At 48.5% G+C, this 23,355-nt stretch overlaps 1 protein-coding gene across 1 annotated transcript in view; it reads right to left on the bottom strand.

The window, feature by feature from the left end:
- Window positions 1–23,355, bottom strand: part of LOC121862100 (kinesin-like protein KIF21A) — a 169,154-nt gene that overhangs the window by 50,542 nt on the left and 95,257 nt on the right. The window contains 2 exon segments of the mRNA XM_042360084.1: window positions 2,390–2,617; window positions 3,367–3,589. Coding sequence (XP_042216018.1) covers window positions 2,390–2,617; window positions 3,367–3,589 — 451 coding nt within the window.

Below are 23,355 nucleotides of genomic sequence, written 5' to 3'. Positions count from 1 at the left end.
TTAGCCAAGTAGCATTGGAACCCCGGAACAAAACATTAGTTCGACACACAGCAATATAAGACGTCAAGTATAACCTGACAAACGTAAATAAACAAAACGAGGTTACCAGATACTGTATCATATTCCCACGTAGGCGTCCCTGTTAACGGTCCCCGCGCCAGCATACACAAGGATTCTCCACCGTCCTCACTACTGACAGGCAGCTCCTTTTATCCTGCCCTGCCCCTCCCTGCCCCGCCCTCTTCGCATCTCTGTTTTTTGCAGCATTCGGTTTAAATTCACAGCGAGATGTGTGGTTTTATCTAGACAATAATCATGGTTGGTTGGTTGGTGGTGGCGTGGGAGGTAATTTAAATTTGATTTTTTCTTCTTCTCCCGGGCATCATGACGCTGACGACGCCTTATTCGGTGATACTGTACCAGTTTCTTGTTATTTTTACCGTGGTTAATGTTGTACTCCTCCTGAATATTACTGGCGATATCTTGTAAATATTTCCTTCGTGATTATGGCAGCTTGTTACTGTAAAGAAGTGTTCATAGTGTTACACCCACACACTATAGTTCTCGCTCTCTCAAGATTATGTCAGTTTAAAGCCACCAGACGTGACCTTTGCTATTATCCCGTTTCTTCACTACATTTCCTCTCACTCATCATCAGCGTGTATCCGTCCATAACCGTGTCTTGAGCCTTCACTACCCACTGCTCCTGAAGGGGGTGGAGGTAGGGGTGTAAGGGGGGGGGGCGATCTGAGGAGGAGTATACGGGGGAAACGGGTGGAAACGTCAGGGGGTGGTCACTCGTATGGATGAGCTAAGGGGGAGGGAAGCACGTGAGGTATACCCTGTTGCCAGAGCAAATTAATGTGTGTTCGTGACTCAGGCAGCACGGACGCCTCCTCACTAGGGCGCTACCACAACAACACGCACGTGCCCACCTACCTGGCTACCCTCCTCAACCGTCACGTCGTCTGCTGGGAGGGAGGGAGGGTGGGTGACTCACCGCCTCATTCATTCCACCAACAGTAGATTGTCTCGAGCAAAAACGTTGACAACAAACTTATAAATCTGTCGACTTAGAGTCAACACGTGTGTGGTAGTTAAAATTAGTTAAATATTGATCACATTCGATTGTCCTAACACATTATAAACTTCGCGCGGAGCCTGGAGATAAGGGGGGGGGGGACGAGCAACAAGGTCTAACTTAACTAGGAAGTCACATTCATTATAAGTTGAGGTTCATTATTTTTTCTATTTTTCACGACTTTTCTACGATTGGTTAGTTTATCAAATATTTCTAGATCTCCAGGATTTTTAATGATTGTGAAAACCCTGCAGACATGTGACCTCTGAAGATTTATATACCACTTATATGTGACTCGAACACAAGATGAACCACATGTGCGACTCAAACGGAAGATGGACTAGAGCCAGGGGGAGTGAGTCATGAGTTCAAAGTGAAGGAGGGTAATAAAGGTTCCCCTGTACTGAGCCCAGGAGAGTGACACACACACATCAAAGAGACGGACTGTGGTGGTGCGAGTCTATAGTGGTACTAGGGGTGAGGAGTGTGGTAGCGGTGGTGAAAAGTGGTAGAGATGATGGTGAGGAGTGTGGTAGTGGTGGTGAAAAGTGGTAGAGATGATGGTGAGGAGTGTGGTAGTGGTGGTGAAAAGTGGTAGAGATGATGGTGAGGAGTGTGGTAGCGGAGGTGAAAAGTGGTAGAGATGATGGTGAGGAGTGTGGTAGAGATGATGGTGAGGAGTGTGGTAGCGGTAGTGAAGAGGTGTGGTAGACTGTACACACACACACACACAACAGCAAGCAGGACGTGAGCATGTCAGATGTATCAGGCCAGCTGCTGCTACCAACAGGGTGTCAACAGTGAATGAGGAAGGTGTCCATTACCCGCCAACAACCTCTACTTGTAATACCTCTGGCCTACACCTCCGGCCTACACCTCTGGCCTACACCTCCGGCCTCTCACCTACCAATATACACACTATAGCACCGGGCGAGGAAGTGTGTCTGTTGACGATTATTATCAACACCTGACTACCACTCTGTCAGGTGTGTAGATTAGTTCCACATGTTTGTCTGTAAATAACCTTTTTTTGGAGGGGGGGGGGGATAAGTAGGAGGGTTAGGGGAAGATGGGGGAGTGTTCAGGGCTTTGATGTGTCATAAATGAGTATGACAGTCTAAAGTGTCATAAATAAATACTGTCTACCAGGGCTTTGCCACATTGAATACCCCGATTCTACTTTTCTGTATCGTAATAAAATATACTCAAGTCTGCGGGTATGATATTATAAAGTATACTCCGGGACCAGGCCTTGTACTCTCGCCTACATCAAGGAAAACAAAATTAATAAATCATCTCAACACTCACCCTAAAATGTGGTTCGAAAAGGTCAATAATCTCTTCATTGTACAGCTCCATGAAGTGGGCGGTGACCTTGAAGTCTGGCGGGGGCGTCTCGGCTTCCTTCGCTGCCGCCAGACGTTCGTCGATGCCCCTGAAGAGGTGGTCGACGGCGCGAGGGATGATGCCCACAATGTCTTCTCCGTTGTCCACCTCGAGACCCGTTCCCATGGTGTAGGTCTTACCGGAACCAGTCTGCAAACACGTGACAAGAGTTTACCATTTTACGTTCCTGGTGAAGTGTGTCCCTAACAGACAGCCATGCGTATGGAACCCACTTTCACAGGACATTGATTACGGGTTCCTCATATAGTCTGGTTTTCTTGCTTTTGTGCCAAGACCTACATTAGACAACTATGAATGGGCGCCTTCTAATAACTTAAAGATATACACTTATAGAATACCTTGACTCTAAGTGCACCATATTGTAAAGTACAAATAAGTGCTCTACAGTTTCTTAACCCTGTGCCAAAAAGAGACAATGTCAAGCTAAAATGAACGGTAAACAAACTTGGCTCTATCAGGGTCTAATATATAGCACAGCACATCAAAAACACTCCCAGTATCTAATGAGTCTTAATCTTTTCACAGTAACTGGTCAATCGTCCACTCTCAAAAAAAATAACCTGGATTCTGCTGGAGGGAAACACACAGGACAGACAGACAGACAGAGACAGACAGAGACAGAGACAGACAGAGAGACAGACAGACAGACAGAGACAGACAGAGACAGACAGAGACAGAGACAGACAGAGACAGACAGACAGAGACAGACAGACAGAGACAGACAGAGACAGAGACAGGGACAGACAGAGACAGGGACAGAGACGGACAGAGAGAGACAGGGACAGACAGAGACAGACAGAGACAGGGACAGAGAGAGATAGGTAGGGTAAATGCAACAGGTGTCACTTCTCCCATACAGGTAAAGAGTGCTTACTGACCTGACCATAAGCGAGGACGGTGGCGTTGTAGCCTTCAAAACAACCCTCGATGAGTCCCGCCACACACACATCGTAGACCTCAGACTGTGTGGTGCCTATGTCGAACACGTGGTCGTAGGTGAAGGCCTTGTCGGACCCCAGCCACACCTGAGGCTCGTGTGGGGTGACGCTCGTACACACCCGACACATCTCTATCAGTTCGCGAGCTATCTGAGGCCGGATCCTACCAGGGGGGAGAACACTTATTAACACCGAGTCCTCGTAACATAATACACTCTGTACATACATACCAACCGACTTAAAACATTGTTCTTAAAGTTTAATTCATGCAAGAGTAATTTTTAGTGTCAAAACCAATAATATTTCAAGGTTATATAATAAGAGGTACAAGACAACAAAATAGAAGAAATATATACTGTCATTCCACACTGTGGTTTTATTACGATGAAGAGAATAAGACAGTTTGGTCAATAGAGAGATTTACACCTGAATATTACAGTTAAACCTCCATATAACGGACTTGTAATCCGTTATGTGGGGGAGAGGTATAAATCTAACGGACTCTCGATATAATAGACTTTCCTCTCCATATAGTCCGTTAAATAGAGGTCTCACTACACTGCACGTCAACAACATGTCGTGAACGGGTTGTGACCTCAACACACGCGGCCTCTACAGTGCCAGGTGTCGGCAGCTTCCTCCCCTACAGTGCCACCACTGAGGCGCTGTAGGTGGTGGCGGCGGTGTTGATGTAGGAGCTCCCGAGTCCTCCAAAATCCTGGCTGGACTCCCAAGACTCTTCTCTCATCACTGGTAACGTACACAGACCCTGGAGAGTCTTTCTGTAGCGTCCTCGTTACAGAATCTCTTAACTCTGTGTAACCTTACCTACCTACACCTGTACCTGCTGGGTCTAACTTAATGAAGTGATGAGGAATGATGTATTGTCTAAAGTTTAAGTCTCTCGAGTAGGTAGTGTGTACCTCCCCTCTAGAGGGTGAGAATGTCCCTCCCTGGGGGGGTGTCGTCACAGTAGGAGCTAGGGAGGGGGTTGAGGGAGGCGTCAAGAGCCAGGGAGGGGGAGAGGGGGCGTCAAGAACCAGGGAGGGGGAAGGGGTTGGGTGAGGGAGGGGAGAGGGGCGTCAAGAACCAGGGAGGGGGAAGGGGTTGGGTGAGGGGAGGGGAAGGGGTTGTGTGAGGGAGGGGAGAGGGGCGTCAAGAACCAGGGAGGGGGGAAGGGGTTGGGTGGGAGGAGGGGGAGAGGGGCGTCAAGAACCAGGGGAGGGGAAGGGGTTGTGTGGAGGGAGGGGAGAGGGGGCGTCAAGAACCAGGGAGGGGGAAGGGGTTGGGTGGAGGGAGAGGGAGGGGGGGCGTCAAGAGCCAGGCGTCTCACTGCCGTCGTCGTCAACATCGATCCTCCGCTGTGTCGCACTCCTGGGGTACACCTGTCCCTGTATACTCAAATAACAACAGACAACTCCCCGTAGGCATAAGCTCATAAGGCAGGTGTAGGTAACTAGGTTATGGCCGAGTAAATACCCGAACAAGGAAGCTTTTATGCAATCATACAAACCAGATAGCAATTAGGCTGCCAAGAGGGATATGTTAGTAGCTTATTTCTCCAATAAAAAAAAATAAAAAAACACCTTTATCCTGTATGTTTATTATGACTGTTTTGTTTATCTTTATTATAATTATGACGGAACTGAACCATACTAGGCAACCAAGTCCACGGAGACAAAGAGGGAAGGAGCTGACACACACACTGCTCCTCTACACCACACTGAAGGAATGATCGCACCTCAACATGCAATCATAAAGTAACATGAAAGAAGTGTTGGTGAGGGAACACTAGACGCACTAAACTTGGGTAAGAAACAGGAGAGATACGTGTTGCGTTGTGTTGTGATATAGTATGACGTGTTCTGGTGTTGAGTTGCGCTATGTAGTGTAGTTGCCAGCTTCAGTCCCCACCAACATACGTTTACGGTGAGTCTTTAAACCCCAGATATTGACCCTTTCTCAAGCCTAAATCCAAATGAACGTAAAATCCGTATTAGACGTGGCAAAAACGCAGGTGTGTGTACTGGAGGGGGTGGAAAGGAGAGGGGGGTGGAAGGGAGAAGGGGGGGGGGCAGGGGAAGAGGGCTAGGGATATACAGTCATCATCAACACACGTCCCTGTCAGATATGAATAAACAAATTGGCACTTCTCGCGTAATTAACTAGACCAACCAATTAACCCCCCACCACCAATTAACCCCCCACCACCCCTTCATTAGTAATTAAATCAGCATATTAGGCACGAGAGGTTAAATAGAGAATCGTGTCAGTGGTCCGCTCCGCCAGGTGAGGTAGGGTCGTTTATAAGCTCACCTGATGAACTTTTGCAACGCCGCCTTAATTAGTACACAGGTGGAGGACTACCCCAGCAGGTACTTACTTCCTGGTTATAAACATTATCACACCTGGCCTCCTCCTCTCACCTGTTTCCTCTCCTCACTTGTCTTTCCTCCTCTCATGCCTTCCCTCTCCTGCCTCCCCTCTCACAGCCTTGGCGCCCTCCCTCACCTACCAGCATAAATTACAAACTCCTCACCTCGTAGGAGTTGTGTGTGTGTGTGTGTGTGTGTGTGTGTGTGTGTGTGTGTGTGTGTGTGTGTGTGTGTGTGTGTGTGTGTGTGTGTGTGTAAGACGGCAACGTAACTGACTGACTGAACCTAAACGACATAAAACACTTACTCCGGAACTACACCTCAACTCAGATACGTCCATTTAATAATAACTTAGAGAGATTCCGCCAGAGAGTTCTAGTCGGTGCTAAAAGTTGATGTATCTAGTTAAGTTAAAAACCCCGGCCAGTGTAGAGACAGACAGACAGACAGAAAGATCTAAGAGGACTTTCCCTACGGATGGTCCATAAAAAGAAACAATATGTCACACCCCCCCCCCAAAAAAATAGAGGTGGTCAAGAAAAAACCTACACTTTTTTTATCTGTGGAGTTTACACGTGGAAATACTCACACATGGTACTCGGCACATGGTACTGACACGTGCTCTTGACACCTGATGCTCCGGCTTTAGTACTCCCCATGACACACAGTACTCTGACACACAGTACTCAGCACACAGTGCTCTGACACAGTACTCTGACACACAGTACTCTGACACAGTACTCTTGACACTGAGTCTCCCCAGCACACAGTACTCTGACACACACTCTGACACAGTACTCTTGACACACAGTACTCTGACACACAGTACTCTTGACACACAGTACTCTTGACACACAGTACTCTTGACACACAGTACTCTTGACACACAGTACTCTTGACACTCGCCATACTTATACATGTACACATACACACCACTATCCATACACGTACACAAACATTCCTCCAGACCCACACCTACATCATTAAGGAACAGGTAGAGTCTGGTCAGGTGTCAACTACCTATCACCACCACCTACGTCACACCATCGAGGTGATAAGACGCCAGAATGACCCGTAGATAGAGTGTCTCGCCCAAACAAGGCGACAGACACCCCCTACCTATCTCTTGGCTATTTGTCCGGCACTCTAATGATTCCCTCCTATTTCCCCTATCTCTCCTCCCTTCCCTCCATGCCTATAGGATGAGATATATTCCCTATTCCCCGGTGAGGTAAAATGGATCACGTGAACATTAGGCACCCCAGCTTATTTAACATAAAGATCAAACACCCTAACCTAACCTAACCTAATCTATCCTCAACTACCCCCCCCCCTCCCCCACCAGGTAGCGTTAGGGTGTTTAATCACCAGGTGCAATAAGCCTGGGGTGCCTAATCTTCAGGTAACCCGGAAATTCCTTCACTGACTGGCCACTCAAGTCAGCCAATGAGCCACCTCCAATTTAACGTTCACTCTGACATCATATTAAAAGTGAAAGGGTTTAATTCTTCTTCGAATTCTTCAGGTGAGATGTGTTAATTCTCGACAGGTGGATGTTATGTTTAGAGCTTCAAGAATATATAGATCAACAATAGTCAACATTCACCAGTTATCCTTTAAATTCACAGAAGAAAAACACCATCACTCGCTACTGACACCATCACCACCACTACTGTCACCATCACTATCATCACATGTCACCATAACCTTCAACGAACAGAAATTAAATTCACACACTACCTTTCATCTCTGGACACTATCATCACCATATAGAATCATCTGCACACAACACCCCCTCTCCTTACGTCACCATCAGGCCGGGGCACTAATCGTTCTCCCCCACGCTAATGTTCCTCGCCGTCTCTGAACGTCTTCCAAGCACAGTTGGCAAAATACACACACACACACACACACACACACGAGACTAGGAAGTAATATGGTATCCTTGGAGGTGATCTTAGTGTGTGTGTGATAATAATATCATCAAGGCTGTCAACAGGGGGGGGGGTCGAGGAGAAAGGACGTATGAAAGGACACCACCTGGTTACCTGGTCTGAATAGCTCCCTGATTAGGTTTGGTTAGGTTAGATTGGGTTAGGTTAGGTTGTAGTGATGACCGACGTTCCTCACCTTCACCAGCCTCCCCGGCCGGCCTTCCTTATACCTGCTATAACACAGTCTACCCAAGGATGTCTCTCACACGACCAGGGGCTTGTTGTGCATGTAATCACTGTCTACGTGTTATGTATTCCAGCCATAGCATTAACTCTCTCTCTCTCTCTCTCTCTCTCTCTCTCTCTCTCAAAACCCAACATCATACTGTATTTAAAGAAATTCGTGTCCGTTCCGCATTCCAAGAAGAATTATTTCTGAAAAGGTGAGGTGCGTAGATGTGTGTGTGTGTGTGTGTGTGTGTGTGTGTGTGTGTGTGTGTGTGTGTGTGTGTGTGTGTGTGTGTGTGTGTGTGTGTGTGTGTGTGTGTGTGTTTCCCAGGTGATATACTGTGGGATCCCAGACGTGTGGTGGCAGGTGAGGTGTGTGTTGGTGTGTACACAGGGGCAGGTGTGGCAGGGGTGGTCACTGCACACACACACACCTACACACACACACACACACCCCCACACACACACACACACACAGAAAATGTGCTTTCTCATTACGACAAGTTCAGAGCGGTCTTCACTTACGCTAATACCCACCAATAACATTAAACTGCGTGAGTCTTGCAGCTTCTTAAGGCACCAGGAGCCAAGAGAAGACCTGACGTTAATGTTACAGGAAGAGGAGGATGAGGAGGAGGAAGATGACAATGGTAAGAGGAAGAGGAGGATGATAATGGTAAGAGGAAAAGGAGGAGGAAGATAATGGTAAGAGGAAGAGGAGCAGAAGGAGGAAGAGGGGGAGAGGATGAGTATATTATCCACACTGTTAAGATTGTGGGAGATCGGGGCCCCAATCGGGGCCCCAATAACACACACACACACACACACACACACACGCCATCCTGCTACTGACAAAAAGATGATAAAAGTGGTAGGTGGTTTCGAAAGCTCCGTGGGGGCACCAGAATTGCTTTTGGAGACCAGGTGAACTTTTCTGTAACCGTTTATAAGGTCGGTCGTTTAAAAAGGTGTTTTGGGGACACACACACACACACACACACACACACACATATGAGAGCTAGAATGTGTGTGTGTGTGTGTGTATATATCATGTGTGTTCTGTGTGTGTGTGTGTGTGTATTATGAGCCAATTCTGAACTCCTGAACTGGCCCTGTAAAAAGTGTGTGTGTGTGTGTATGTGTGTGTGTGTGTGTGTGTGTGTGTGTGTGTGTGTGTGTGTGTGTGTGTGTGTGTGTGTGTGTGTGTGTGTGTGTGTGACTTTTCCAGAGGGTTTAACATCCTGGAAGTCAATGTCAATGACTCCAGCGTCCGTCACACAGGTCAGGTCTGCAACATCCTGGCTGGTATAGTTGCAAGGCGTCTCACCACGGTAAAGAGATTGGTGACTGGATGTTGCAGGTCGGCTGGGAGAGTAAAATCATTTGTTGCAAGAAAACAGTTGCAATGGTGAACAACATACGAGTAACTAATGAACATCAACACACCTGCAACATGAACACCAACACACCTGCAACATGAACACCAACACACCTGCAACATGAACAACAACACACCTGCAACATGAACAACAACACACCTGCAATACGGAGAAGGTCGAATCAACATGAAGTAATAGTGACATACGAGGCTGGGAAGGGGAAGTGGTGAGGGGAGAAATGGGGTGAGGGAGGGGAGGTAAGAGAAGGGGAGATGAGGAGGGGAGGTAAGAGAAGTGGGGGTGGGGAGGGGAGGAAGGATACATACTTGGACAAGTGGTTTTCACCCCCCTTCCTCTTCTCTCTCTCTCTCCCCTTTCCCCTCCTCCTCCCTCACCACACTCTCCTCCTCCCTCACCACACTCTCCTCCTCCCTCACCACACTCTCCTCCTCCCTCACCACACTCTCCTCCTCACCTTCACCACACATCATTCTTGGCTCACTATTCCTTACCCTTCACTCTCCGTCACTCTTTTCTCCCTCATCCTCCCTCAATCCTCTTCCTCACTTAACCTTCATCTCCCTTACTTAACCCATCCCCCTCTCTTCTCCTCCCGCATCCCCCCCACTCACTTAAAACCTCCCTCCCTCTCCCCTCTCACTTAACCCTTTCACCCCTCCGCTGTCAACATCCTAGTTCTTCCTCTCCCCATTCACCTTTCACGACCTTTGACCTCCAGAGACATGACCCCTCACCACTCTCTCCTCACCTTTTCACCTCCACCCCTCATCTTGCCCCCCGGCCCGCCCCCTTCTCTCCCTCCTTAACCCATGGAGTCTCTCTCACCCTATTCCATACCCTACAACCCACCTCATTATTGTAGGTCGATAGTGGCAACTACACTACACTTAGTCTACATTACACTACACACCATACGCTACGCTACACACCATACGCTACACTACACAGTATACACTACACTACGCCTGGCAGAAGGGGAACAGCTTGAGTGTGGTGAACCTGAAAATAATTGCCTCGTCACGTTGCTGCTACATTTTTTCCAACATAAACTTCCCTCTGCCAATTATAACCAGACAAGTGCTCTTATTATCGCGATTAGTACCACTGCCCGCCACTTACCCCAGGGGAGGTTAGTGGCACTACTAGCTCCGCCACTACCAACCTATACTTCCTTACCACCGAGGGCAGGAAAATACCACTTATTGGAACCAAAACAACCACTAACTTGCCATTAACTAATATTCTGAGAGGCAGGGAAATACTACTTTACGTTGTCGGGCTAATGGCGTCACCACTACCACCACCTGTTGCAACCACAAGTTAAGAATTGTATTGGTCAGTGGCATCACCCTCACCACCACCACCACCACCATCACCCACACACCACCACCACCACTACTACTACCACCCTAGCACCATCACCCACACACACCACCACCACCACCCACCACTATACCCACCTAGCACCATCACCCACACCACCACTACTACTACCACCCCTACCACCATCACCCTCACACCACACCCACACACCACCACCACCACTACTACTACCACCCTAGCACCATCACCCTCACCACCACCACTACTACTACCACCATCACCCACACACCACCACCACCACCATCACCCTCACCACCACCACTACCACCATCACCCACACACCACCACCACCACCATCACCCTCACCACCACCACTACCACCATCACCCACACACCACCACCACCACTACTACCACCCTAGCACCATCACACCAACACCCACCCACTAGCCACACTCTACACAGAAAATGTTACCTGATAATGAACATCTTTTTTGACTGAGTTGGACTTTTTCGTCAGCTTGGTGGTAAATGAAACTGTCTGTGAGTATCGATTTAAATGACAAAAATCGACAGGTCTTTTTTTAATGAAATGAAAATATTTAGCGTGTGTGTGTGTGTGTGTGTGTGTGTGTGTGTGTGTGTGTGTGTGTGTGTGTGTGTGTGTGTGTGTGTGTGTGTGTGTGTGTGTGTGTGTGTGTGTGTGTGTGTGTGTGTGTGTGTGTGTGTGTGTTTTCTTTGTTTGTAACTCTTTGTGCCAGTGTTATTGTGTGGTGAGAGAGAGAGAGAGAGAGAGAGAGAGAGAGAGACTAGCAAGGGCTTTAAACTCTGCCCTTGAGGAACACCACCCACCTCCTCCCTCCACCAGCTCGTTGTCACTGTCTCTCTGTCTGTAGCTCCGTGTTTCAAGGCTCCTGCCACTGTGTTACATTGTTCTTTTACTGATTTTTACTCACTACTTACATCGCTCCTTCTACAGTAGTTATTTCCATTACTCTTACGTAGTGGAGATCACCTGAAGAATCTCCTCCTTGTTTTCCCTCCAGTCTCCTACACTTCCCACTGTCCTCTTCACCAACACACCTCCAACACGCTCCTCCACCACCACCATCACCCCTCCCCCTCCCCTTCCCTGCCCCGCCTCTTAATCGCTGTCTGAAGGGTGTTTATAAAGTCCCTTGATGATTGTGTTTACCGAGCCACTTTAAGATTTGTGTTTACCAAATCCTGTGTTGACATTCAAGACTTGACTCTTAATAAACACAAACATCAAAGGAGTTCCTAAACGTGACGGGACACTGTAAACACAAACACTAAAACACACACAAAAAATATGTAAACAAAATCATCAATGGAGTCTGATCATAAACATCAAGGGACTTTATAAACACCCCTTTCCCCTCCCGAGTACATGCCATCCACATACACTAACTGAACCACAAATACAGCACCTCGCCAAACGACTCACGCTGCCCTACTAATTAATTTATGACTTTTAACAACTAATTTCAACAAACCTTTCCCCCACATTAACACCATCGAGTATAATGGCCAACACACTCAGGCAAATTGAACAGCAAAGGTAAACTAATATCATAAAGTTTTCAGCCACATAAATGCTGATCATCGCCACAGAGAGAGAGAGAGAGAGACCAGACGAGCACTGAACTCGACAAAGGAAGGGAATACCGTCACCACAACACCACCACTACCACAACACAGAATACCACCACCACAACACTCCATCTAAGGCCACACGATACAACCCCAGCAACACGCCAAGACCTGTATAGTGTGTAGGGAGGGTCGTCTTTCTCTTGACCCCTTCTATAACGTCATGGCATTCTCTCCTGGCGCCATGAGAGCCTTCCTCCACCGTCATAACTCAAATTAACCAGCACCATCCGCCCCTCCACCATCATAACATCAAGCACTGCCTTCCTCCTTCCCTCCACTATCACAACACCATACAGTGCCCCCACCACTCATCACAAATAATCATACAGTGCCCCTCACCCCACTATCACAACACCACAGTGCCCTCACTCTACTCATCACAACACCATACAGTGCCCCCCACCCTCCAAGTGAGAGACCTTGCAAGAGGTTCAGACGGCTTGGGTTCACTGGGGCTCCAATCCGGAGACCTGAGGACTCTACCCTCCCCTACCTCTCTCACACAAACAATAATGACTTTACCCCTCCCCTACCTCCCCCACAAACACACGACCTACCTCCTACACACCCAACTCACCTCCCATACATCCCTACCACACACCCCCCATCTCTACCTCTCCCCTTACCTCACCTCCCCACCACCTCACCCTCCCCACACAAACGTAAAAAATATATAAAAAATGATAAATATATAACAACACAACAAAACAATAATTATAAAATCTAAAACAAACAACAAAAAGACACATGTGTGTGTGTGTGTGTGTGTGTGTGTGTGTGTGTGTGTGTGTGTGTGTGTGTGTGTGTGTGTGTGTGTGTGTGTGTGTGTGTGTGTGTGTGTGTGTGTCACCTTTCCATCACCCATCAAAAGGAACAGCTTGACAAATGGAACAGAAATTTTCACCCCCTGCCTCCCTCACCCCCTACACCGTCCTCCTCCTTGTTACACACTCTCCCGGCAGTACTGTACACTTCCCTAGCCGACTTTCCCGTCATGACTCAACGTTTAAAAGACAGAAATGAAATGTGTCAACAGTAGCAGCGAGACTCCCGACCGGCAGTACTGGAAGGGGAGGGAGCGGCGCCTGCGGGCAGATCGTTTCCTTGGCGGCAGCTGCAGCAGGGAATTGATGGTGGTCCGCGGGGCCGCACACGCCGCCAGCCGCTCCTGATTCGGTGGGTGGCGGAGCTGCGGCAAATTAACACCGGGAATCTGGGTTGTGACTAGACCCACCCGGGGCCACCACCCTCTTACCTGTCTGTCTGTCTCCTCCTGTTACTGTCTGCCTCTGCCTGTGTTTCCTCTATACCCCCCCCCCTCTCTCTCTCTAAATTATCAGCAAACGGGGAAGGAGAGGAGAAGGTTACTTCAACAGCCACATAAACCAGCCATCAGCCATCACAACAGCTACCGTAACTACAGAGACTTTATCCACACTACAATACACGTACAGGTTAACGTTACAATACCTGGACGTGAATGGTTATAGTGACAAGATTCTGATGTTTGTTATTGGTATTTCAGCCTTAATGGCATAACCTTAACCTAACCTGACCTAACCAAACCTCAATCTTAATCTAACCAAACCTAATCTATTCTAACCCTAACCAACAGGAGACGTTTAGTGCATGGGTGTGTACGTCTCCTACACACACACACACACACACACACACACACACACAACAATGTATCTCTAGGTATAAAATAATAGATTGGTTCCTGGTAGTTGTTTTCAGAAGACATACAAGAGCTTAAGAAAACTATCAAACACACGAAGCCACCAAGTGAAGCCTCTTGTGTATATCTCAGGAGGACAAAGGCTTCAGCTAACACTCAGGAGGTTTCTATATCATATGCGAGGTTTCTATACAGAGTTCTACATTATACGGGAGGTAGAGAGGCCTCCATGAGGGGGGGGGGGGAGAGGTTATCTGTCAGCCATAATGGTTAAGTGTCGTGACTGTGGAGCTATTATAGATACCATGGGTGTCTGTCTGTCTGTGTTTTTATCTGTCTATCTACCTGCTCACCTGTCTGTCTACCCCCTTCTCTCCCTGTCTGTATGTTTGCCTGCTGTCTCTCTGTCTCTCTGCCTCGCCTGCCTGTCTGTCTGCCAGACCCTCACGGACCTGTGCGGTCAGGGATGAGGAGAGTGTTACGGCGACTGACATACACAATGGAGACGTCACGCTGGCGTCACGGCCCTGGGTCAGCCGCGTCACACACCTGACTACATCACACACACACACACACAGTCTGTTGTTTTCTATTTATATATATTGTCAATTATTTTCCCACCCTGCCCTAACCTAACCTGGCCTACCCTGCCCTAACCTACCCCCTCCAGCTCCTGTTATATTATGTATAAACAAAAAATATTACCGGGCTTCCTCATCAGAACTCTCCCTCTATATTTCCCTCTAACACGCTAGGCCTGTGTGTGTGTGTGTGTGTGTTATCTCGCTAACAAACTTGAGAGAGACGGACATAGAGGTGGAGAAATAGACAAATCTCTCTCTCTCAGTACGTGTCGTGAGCCAAGGTCCTGGAAGCCATCTCATAGTCTCTGACTCTAGGAAATGACGTCATTATCTCAGAGATGACAAACAGCTGAAGTATATCTCTCTCTCACCTCTTCCACATACACGTATTCACGGAACACTATCTGAGTCACCTTAAACTCTTCCTCAGGTGATCATATTTTTTGTGAGGGGGGATAAAAAATACCCCCCCCCCAACGCCCTTAATTTTCTTTGTTATTTTAGTTTAAAATATTCTACTTTTAAATCCAGGTTTGTATACAGTGGAATGAACCTTGGAGGATGTATACTAGGCGTTGTCACCACCTCCTGTGTGTACAACGTGTGGGGCCATTATCTTCCTTCTCCTCTTCCCTTCGTTAACCCTTCCCATCTTCTCTCCTTCTCCCTCCCCTTCTCCATCTTTTCCCCCTTCCCACCTATCTCAGCCACCCCTTCAAGCCCCCTGGGACTCGAGAACTACCATCATGTGTCGCCCCTGAGACTGTAGTTGGTACTCCTCAGGTTCTTCACTTCCAATCCCTCCTTACTCTGAGGTTCTACTCGAGGTCTGCACTCCCTTACTCTGGGGTGCTACTCCTTACTCACAGGACCCAGGCACGTTATCAAAGGCCCAGCTGTCTTGAGTGACTTTCTTAAACTTTCAAAAACTCTTCAAAACTTTTCCCCAAACTACCATAATCTGTGCACCCACTTTCCCCTGCTTTCACCGTCCTTCTCCCCTGAGGCACCACCATTAAGCACCATTAACTTCCTTGCCTGTCATTACACAGCATGATCAGTCGACACCTTCCTCACCACCATGATTTCTCTCCCATGGTTACTCAGTGTGTCTCTGTCTCTCACTATACCATGATTTCTCAACACCTCCTTCACTACCATGACAACTCCTACCTCTCTCCTCATGTTGCTACATTATCCACCCTTCCTTCCCTCCGTCCACCGTGATGACTGGCGCCAGGGGAGTACCGGCGCCAGAGTGGTGCTAGAGACTGCTGGTCGATACACACTGACGACACCGCCACCTTAACCCTGCCGCCAAAAGTTTCCTCAACGTAAGCTGGATGGATCGATTTTTTTTCTTAGCAAAGCGTAAGTGAGAGAGAGAGGCCTATACCTAAGCTAACCTAATAAAAACTAACCAACCTAAGCCCTACCTTACCTAGCCAGACATAACCCAACCCCACTTAACCTATCCACATCTCACCCCACTTAACCTAACCCAGACGCAGCTCCTGTGTGTGTGTGGTGTATGCGGGCGCGTTCGTGTGTGTGCAGCATCGCCTGTCATTTGTGTCAAGGCTATACGTGCATGCTGCTATATGCTATCACAAGCTCTCCAAGTCATTGAGGGTGGCACAGCATTACTCTCGTGGCAGCTGTACACTCCCTAACTAAACACAGGTATTAGCATTTAAAGGTGTGATGGTGTGGATGAAAGTATCGGGCCAATGTTATAATCCGTAGTAGTAGTAGTGTACAGTTGATACCTATTAATGGTGATGTTTATAGTGCACGGGAAGTATTGATGGTGTGTGGTAGTTTAGTGGTCATAGGGACGTAACATTGTACACTGCCTGAGACAAAGAATGGTGAGCGTGTGGTGGTGCGCGGTGGCGTGTACAGGCGTGGCACTTGGGAGGCGGCTCAACCATCACACCTGGCGCCATATCGTGAAGACAGGTAAGGGAGGGGGGGGAGGGGTATATCCAGGTGTGAGGTGACGTCAGACATACTGGAAAATGGTAACTGGATTATAAAGGAGGGAAGTAAAAGGTGTCGGGACCAGTAACTGTTTCCCTGAGATGTGAGACCTGTAGCCATTATGCTGCTGGAACACCACACTACACCAGGCAGCGACACACTCCAACACCACACTACACCAGGCAGGGACACACTCACCACCACCAGGCAGGCCCCCACACCACACACACCAGGCAGGACACTCCACACCACACCACCAGGACCAACACCACACTACACCAGGCAGCGACACACTCTAACACCATACTTACACAATATGTTCACTATACTATGACACTATATACAAGCCTTTAACTGAAGGCTGACCTCAAGCATTACCTCAAGGAATAAGGGTCAGGTGTCTCGTCTCCACGCCACCCAGTCAGCCTGTACATGACCTTCATGAACTAAAGCAATCAATAAGGACACTGAAGGGTTGAGTCAGCACACTATTAAGTGAGTCAGTGGCGGGATCAATAGTGATGTACTGTACACATGAATCACCTGAGAAATGAGTCACCTGGCGCCTGAGTCACCTGGGAAATGGCCCTTTTAATTACCTGGGACATAATTCACCTGAGATATGACTCACCTAGTCCATAACTTACCTAGTACATGCTCCACCTAGGACATGACCTACCTAGCACATGCTCCACCTAGTACATGCTCCACCTAGGCCATAACCCACCTGAGACTGTCAACATAAATACGACAGCCAACTATGGCTTCACACACACACACACTTCTCCACTGCAACAATATCAACACACAAGGGCACAGTTTGCAATATCATGCAACGGTAGTGTCTGGGCGGTGTATATTAAGTTCCGTGCCTATAATAAATGTAATGGGTGTCCTGTGGTAACGATCGCCTTGTGGTACTCCTCATTAGTGGCAGTGTTATAGTCTTGGTTGTCTAGGGGGTGGCTAGTTTGGGTGTGGGGGGAGGGAGGCACCTTTTGCACCATCACCTCAAGTAAAATGGTTCTTTGTGAGGTCTATAACCTTTTCCTGCACCGTTGTAATCTCCACCTCTCTCTCTCTCTCTGCTACATCACCATAACACCCTCTACCCCCCTCCTCTATAACACCATAATACCGTATCACCTTCTACCTCCCACCACTACATCACCATCGCCTACAAAAGACTCCCCTAATACTCCTCTCTCCAGCCCTGAGCACCACACATTTCACGTCATCCTCGCCTCAACACAACCGTCTCCTCTCAGCGCCAAGACCCGAATGAGCTGAACTTGTGCACGTACAGGTTGGGTGAGCCTTGAACACTGTCAGATCAAAGGTAAGGGACGCTAACCAGTTCCCTCCTTTGTACCGAGACGACCCAGGCCAACAGAATCCCTTGCCGCGTCACGTATTTTGTATATATAATATTCTAACTTGTAATTCCCTCGTGTGATCTCTTCCCTGCCGCTCTTCGCTTAAAAAAGTATTGGTCACCTCTCTGTCCTGTAGACCCCCAAGCGTCACATCTCTGTCCTGTAGACCCCCAAGCGTCACCCCTCTGTCCTGTAGACCCCAGCGTCACCCCTCTGTCATGTAGACCCTCCAGCGTCACCCCTCTGTCCTGTAGACCCTCCAGCGTCACCCCTCTGTCCTGTAGACCCTCCAGCGTCACCCCTCTGTCCTGTAGACCCCCAAGCGTCACCCCTGTCCCATGACTAACAAAAATGGCGGTGACCTTCGCGTGTTTTCCCAGGACGAGAGAAAAATCACCTTCGTCACTGTGCTTTAAGACTTAGCGTTTGTTTACCTCACACATCCGCGGAGTGACCTATTCTCGTCCACTACCTCTGTCTCCTAGGGCGTTTATACCCAGTGGCAGCAGGAGGTGAGACGATAGGCAGGAGGGTCGCGAAAATAAAGGTCAAGTATTCCAGGGAGGAGAACACCCCCTACACACACATACACACACACACACACACACACACACACCCCTTGAGGGACTCCCCGAATTTCATCTCTGTGGCCACAAGTTTACAGCCGAGTCGCTGTACTTACCCTGGGCAAACTCTTGCTCTAAAAACTTACCTTCATACAAAATGCACAACCTGTCTCTCTCTCTCTCTCATTTGGTTACGACCACACACACACACACACACACACACACACACACACACACACACACACACACACACACACACACACACACACACACACACACACACACAGTTATGCCAAGTTAAGCCACAAGTTATGGGACACATCCGGCCTCACCCAAGTAATGGTCAGTCGAGAAATCATCCATCAATTTCATCTAGCTCACCCGGCTGGAGAGAGAGAGAGTACCAACGTCTGCAAAACATTACCCACACAAGAATTAAACCTTTAATAACACTGGACCAGCCACCACCCGCCTCATCACCACTTCCCAGCCGCCACACACCAGTAAGAGCACAATACACTCCCCGTCTACTGCCCTGTAAGCTTCCCAAACACACACACACACAAACGCCTTACTTCAAAGAGAGGATAATGTTCTTGGTGCTGTACTGATGCCGGGATACACACCCACTGTGTACGTGTTGGGCATATTACTTGGTGATTAGTGCGTGTGTGTGTGTGTGTGTGTGTGTTTTCGGATCGTGCTCTAGGATACGGTTAGCCAGTGCAGTTGGTGAGTTGTCCGGTCTGTCGTACTATTACTTGATACTAGCTCATGCGACTCGTTAACTTAAGGTGTGGGTGGCTGTGATGGCGATAGCCTTCTATACACTTTACCCAAATTCACACGAGGGGCAACCATTATTATTTATACAACCAGTTAAAGGGTTAAAATATCACCAAAGGGTTTAACTACCATCAAAGGGCTAAGCTATCGCCCTTAAAAAAAAAATAAGTATCTGTGTTCGTTCGTGACTACAGGGGAAAAAATCCTCGTTTCTGATTAACTCGGGCACGAGATGTATTCCGGCGAGCACCAGTAGCGACACACACACACTGGCCATGCTTTGGCCCAACCCGGGTCTTCATATTGACTAAAACGAAACTGGATAAAAATCGTGGTTCAGCATTACTATTTTTATCACCTCAAAACACGACGCAATTTCCGTAAGCCGTGATTTGACTGTCTGCTGGTATAAACTGACTGATTTGACTGTCTGCTGGTTTAAACTGATTATATTTTGCAAGTGGCTGGATTCACACAGGTGGAGGGAGATGGCGTGGAGGGGAGTGCGTGGAGGGGCGTGCGTGGAGGGGAGTGCGTGGAGGGGAGTGCGTGGAGGGGCGTGCGTGGAGGGGAGTGCGTGGAGGGTTGGTGTACACGTGGTGGAGGGAATATTCTGGAGCGGGCAGCCTCCAGCCAGACGGTTACCAAGACAACATCACCTTTATGACCACTCCCTCCCGACCCCTCCTTCACTCCATCCATACCCCTCCTCCAGTCCCTCCATACCCCTCCCTCCCATTCCCACCTCCACAACCTCCCATTCCCTCCTCCACTCTCTTCTGACCCTCCCATCCCCTCCTCCACACCCTCCATCACTCCCTCCCATTCCCTCCTCCACTCTCTTCTGACCCTCCCATCCCCTCCTCCACACCCTCCATCAATCCCTCCCATTCCCTCCATCACACTCTTCCTCTCTCTCTGTCTATCTATCTATCTATCTATCTATCTATCTATCTATCTATCTATCTATCTGTCTGTCTGTCTGTCCCGCCAAAGCTCTAAATAAGGCGGTATATCACCCTGTACACTCCCCCCCCCCAGCACAGGAAACACCAATTTAAGCCTATATTCGCCACCAACAGCCCACCGACAGTATATAAGCCTTCCTGGAGACACACACAAGACCAGGAGACCAGCTGGAACTTTAAACCTATTACAGGAGACCAGCTGGAACTTTAAACCTATTACAGGAGACCAGCTGGAACTTTAAACCTATTACAGGAGACCAGCTGGAACTTTAAACCACTAACACTAATTATATATAAAACATTAAACCAATAGTTCACGTTTTAAGTCTTATTAAACACTTTAGTAAACCGGGAATTTTAAAACTCCTGTTCCTTCCTCATCTCCTCCTCCTCTCCACCTTCAGCTACCCCTTCAGGTATTGAGGCGCTTAGGTTAGGTTATTCTGTGTAAGGTGTTTCTTATTTACCAGGTTCATGTGCGTATCTGAATAGTCCTGTGTGTGTGTGTGTGTGTAGCTTGTGTATGTATGTGTGTGTGCGTGTATTTGAAGGAATGTGTTACTACTTTGTGTAATAGATTGGGTATTATGCTTTCACCTTCAATCAACAACCACAACAACAACCACAACAACCACAACCACAACAACAACAACAACAACAACAACCACCACAACAACCACAACCACCACAACAACAACAACAACCACAACAACATGTAGTTATCCTTGACCACACAAATTTTAGACACAGGTTCTAAAATTTATAACCTGTGTGTGTGTGTTGAAGCCAATAGCCAATTTTACCAGTCATATTTTTCTTTATATTAAGTGTGTGGAAACAGCATTCATAAGACAACACTAATAATGCTGAATAAACAAACTATTACCAACATGGGCTTCACCACGACACACACACACACACACACACACACACGCCCTCTATCACAAAAAGTACAAGAAATCACCAGCGCCTGACGTTCCTACAGCCTCCTTCCTAAAGACGTGATTAGAAGTTACGTATACGCCAGACGGACGTTCGCCATCACACACCTACCTTACGCCAGGTCTTCTCTCTCAACGTATGTACAAAGAGACACACAGGTTAATTGTCAGTGAGGTAAACACAACGCAGCAAGGGAAACGAATCGTAGAGGCTATTGCAGGAGGTGACCACAGGGGCACGACCGCCCACCACACGCCCACACACCCTCTTCTTGGCTCCCAAACTTGTCGAGGAGGTAGCTGCTGTCTGAACAACCACACGCACATACAGTCGCTCCCCGCCAGGCTGTACACACTCAAGTCCCTGAGGAGAAAGTTCTACGACACAAAACCCAGCGACGAAAAATAACAAAGTGTTTATCCTCACCACTGGCCAGGTCCACACTACGTCACCCTAGCCTCTCCTAAGACACTTCAAGCCAGGCCAGGCGATGGTGAAAAAATATGATTATTGATGCGTTTTGTTTGGTTAAAATTTATTGTTATTTGTTCGAGGTGTGGGAGGTTCCTGGGGGGGTGAGGAAGGTGGGGGAGGGGGTGGGAGGCTGGGGCAAGCGTGAGGGGGTGAAGGAGGGTCCAGAGGAAGAGTCAGGGGGAGGGACAGGGAGAGAGGAAATGGAAAGTGCTGGAAGGGGGAGGGGGAGAGCTCTTCCCCTATACATTTATCTCACCCAGGTGGGGAAATTGGTGCCGTCACTCTGGAAGGCACAACACAACAACATTATATGATTTAGTTGTTACCACTACCACCATAACCACCATTATCACCACTACCACCACCACCACATCCCCACCACCACCACTACCACCTCCATCCCCACCACCGCCACTACCACCATCCTCACCTACCAGATATAAACATCACGTCTCTCACAATCTACCTGACGTCTACCTGATATTGCTTCTTGGGAGGGAGAGGGAAGGGAGGGAGAAGACTTTCAACTCCACATTGACAGCTCGCTTTCAACCCTATCACCCTCACGTACCTCACACACACACACACACACACACACACAAACACACACACACACACAAACACACACACACACACCATCCTGGATTGCGATAGAACGTTTTTACTTCTTTTCTATTTCTCCCACATCCTCGGGGGTCCACAGCACCACCCTGAAGGACACATTCAATGACCCTGAAGGTGCAGATCATTACGTGGGGAGGCAGCGAATTCCACTCCTGCTGGGGAGATCATTTTCTCGGCTCCTGGGCGGGTCAATACTCAAGTCACACTCTACAGGAACCTTTTTTGTAAGTGTATGTGTCTGAGTGTTATCGTACCTGCCTACCACTCCATAATACACCTCTCACCTTCCTCACTCCTCACACACTTCCTCCCTCTCACCCCACCTCCTTCTCCCTCTCCCCCTCTCCTTCCTCCTCTCCCCTCTCACCCCCCTCCTTCACTTCCCTCTGCCCCCTCACCCCCTCCTTCACTCCCTCTCCCCACCCCCTCTCCTTCACTCCCTCTCACCCCCTCCTTCCTCCCTCTCCCCCTCTCACCCCTCCTTCCTCCCTCTCCCCTCTCCTTCCTCCCCTCTCCCCCTCTCCTTCACTCCCTCTCCCCCCCTCTCACCTCCTTCCTCTCCCCTCTCCCCCCTCTCATCCCTCCCCCTCCCCCCCCTCCTTCCTCCCTCTCCCCCCTCTCACCCCCTCCCTTCACTCCCTCTCCCCCCTCACCCCCCTCCTTCACTCCTCTCACCCCTCCTTCACTCCCTCTCACCCCCTCCTAAATGTAATAATACCACTTTCGCCAAATTGAAGTTAAGACACAAGCTCTTTACAATAATAAAGAGTATTTGTGAATGAGAGGTCATGATGTAGCCTATTGAGTGCGTGAGGTACTGTGGTCTTCAGGAGGAGGGAAGGAGGAGGGAAGAAGGAAGAAAGGAAGGAAGAAAGGAAGGAGGGAGGAAGGAGGAAGGGGAGGAAGAAGAAGGAAGGAGGAGGGAGGGGAGAAGAGGAGGATGATAACAGTTCATAACGAGTTTTTTTAATTTATGTTCAAATTGTTATTCGGAAGCACAACCCGCTATCTG

Source organism: Homarus americanus, unplaced genomic scaffold (assembly GCF_018991925.1).
Source record: "Homarus americanus isolate GMGI-L3 unplaced genomic scaffold, GMGI_Hamer_2.0 scaffold25013, whole genome shotgun sequence".
NCBI lineage: Eukaryota > Metazoa > Arthropoda > Malacostraca > Decapoda > Nephropidae > Homarus > Homarus americanus.
This window is presented reverse-complemented; position numbering and strand designations above follow the sequence as displayed.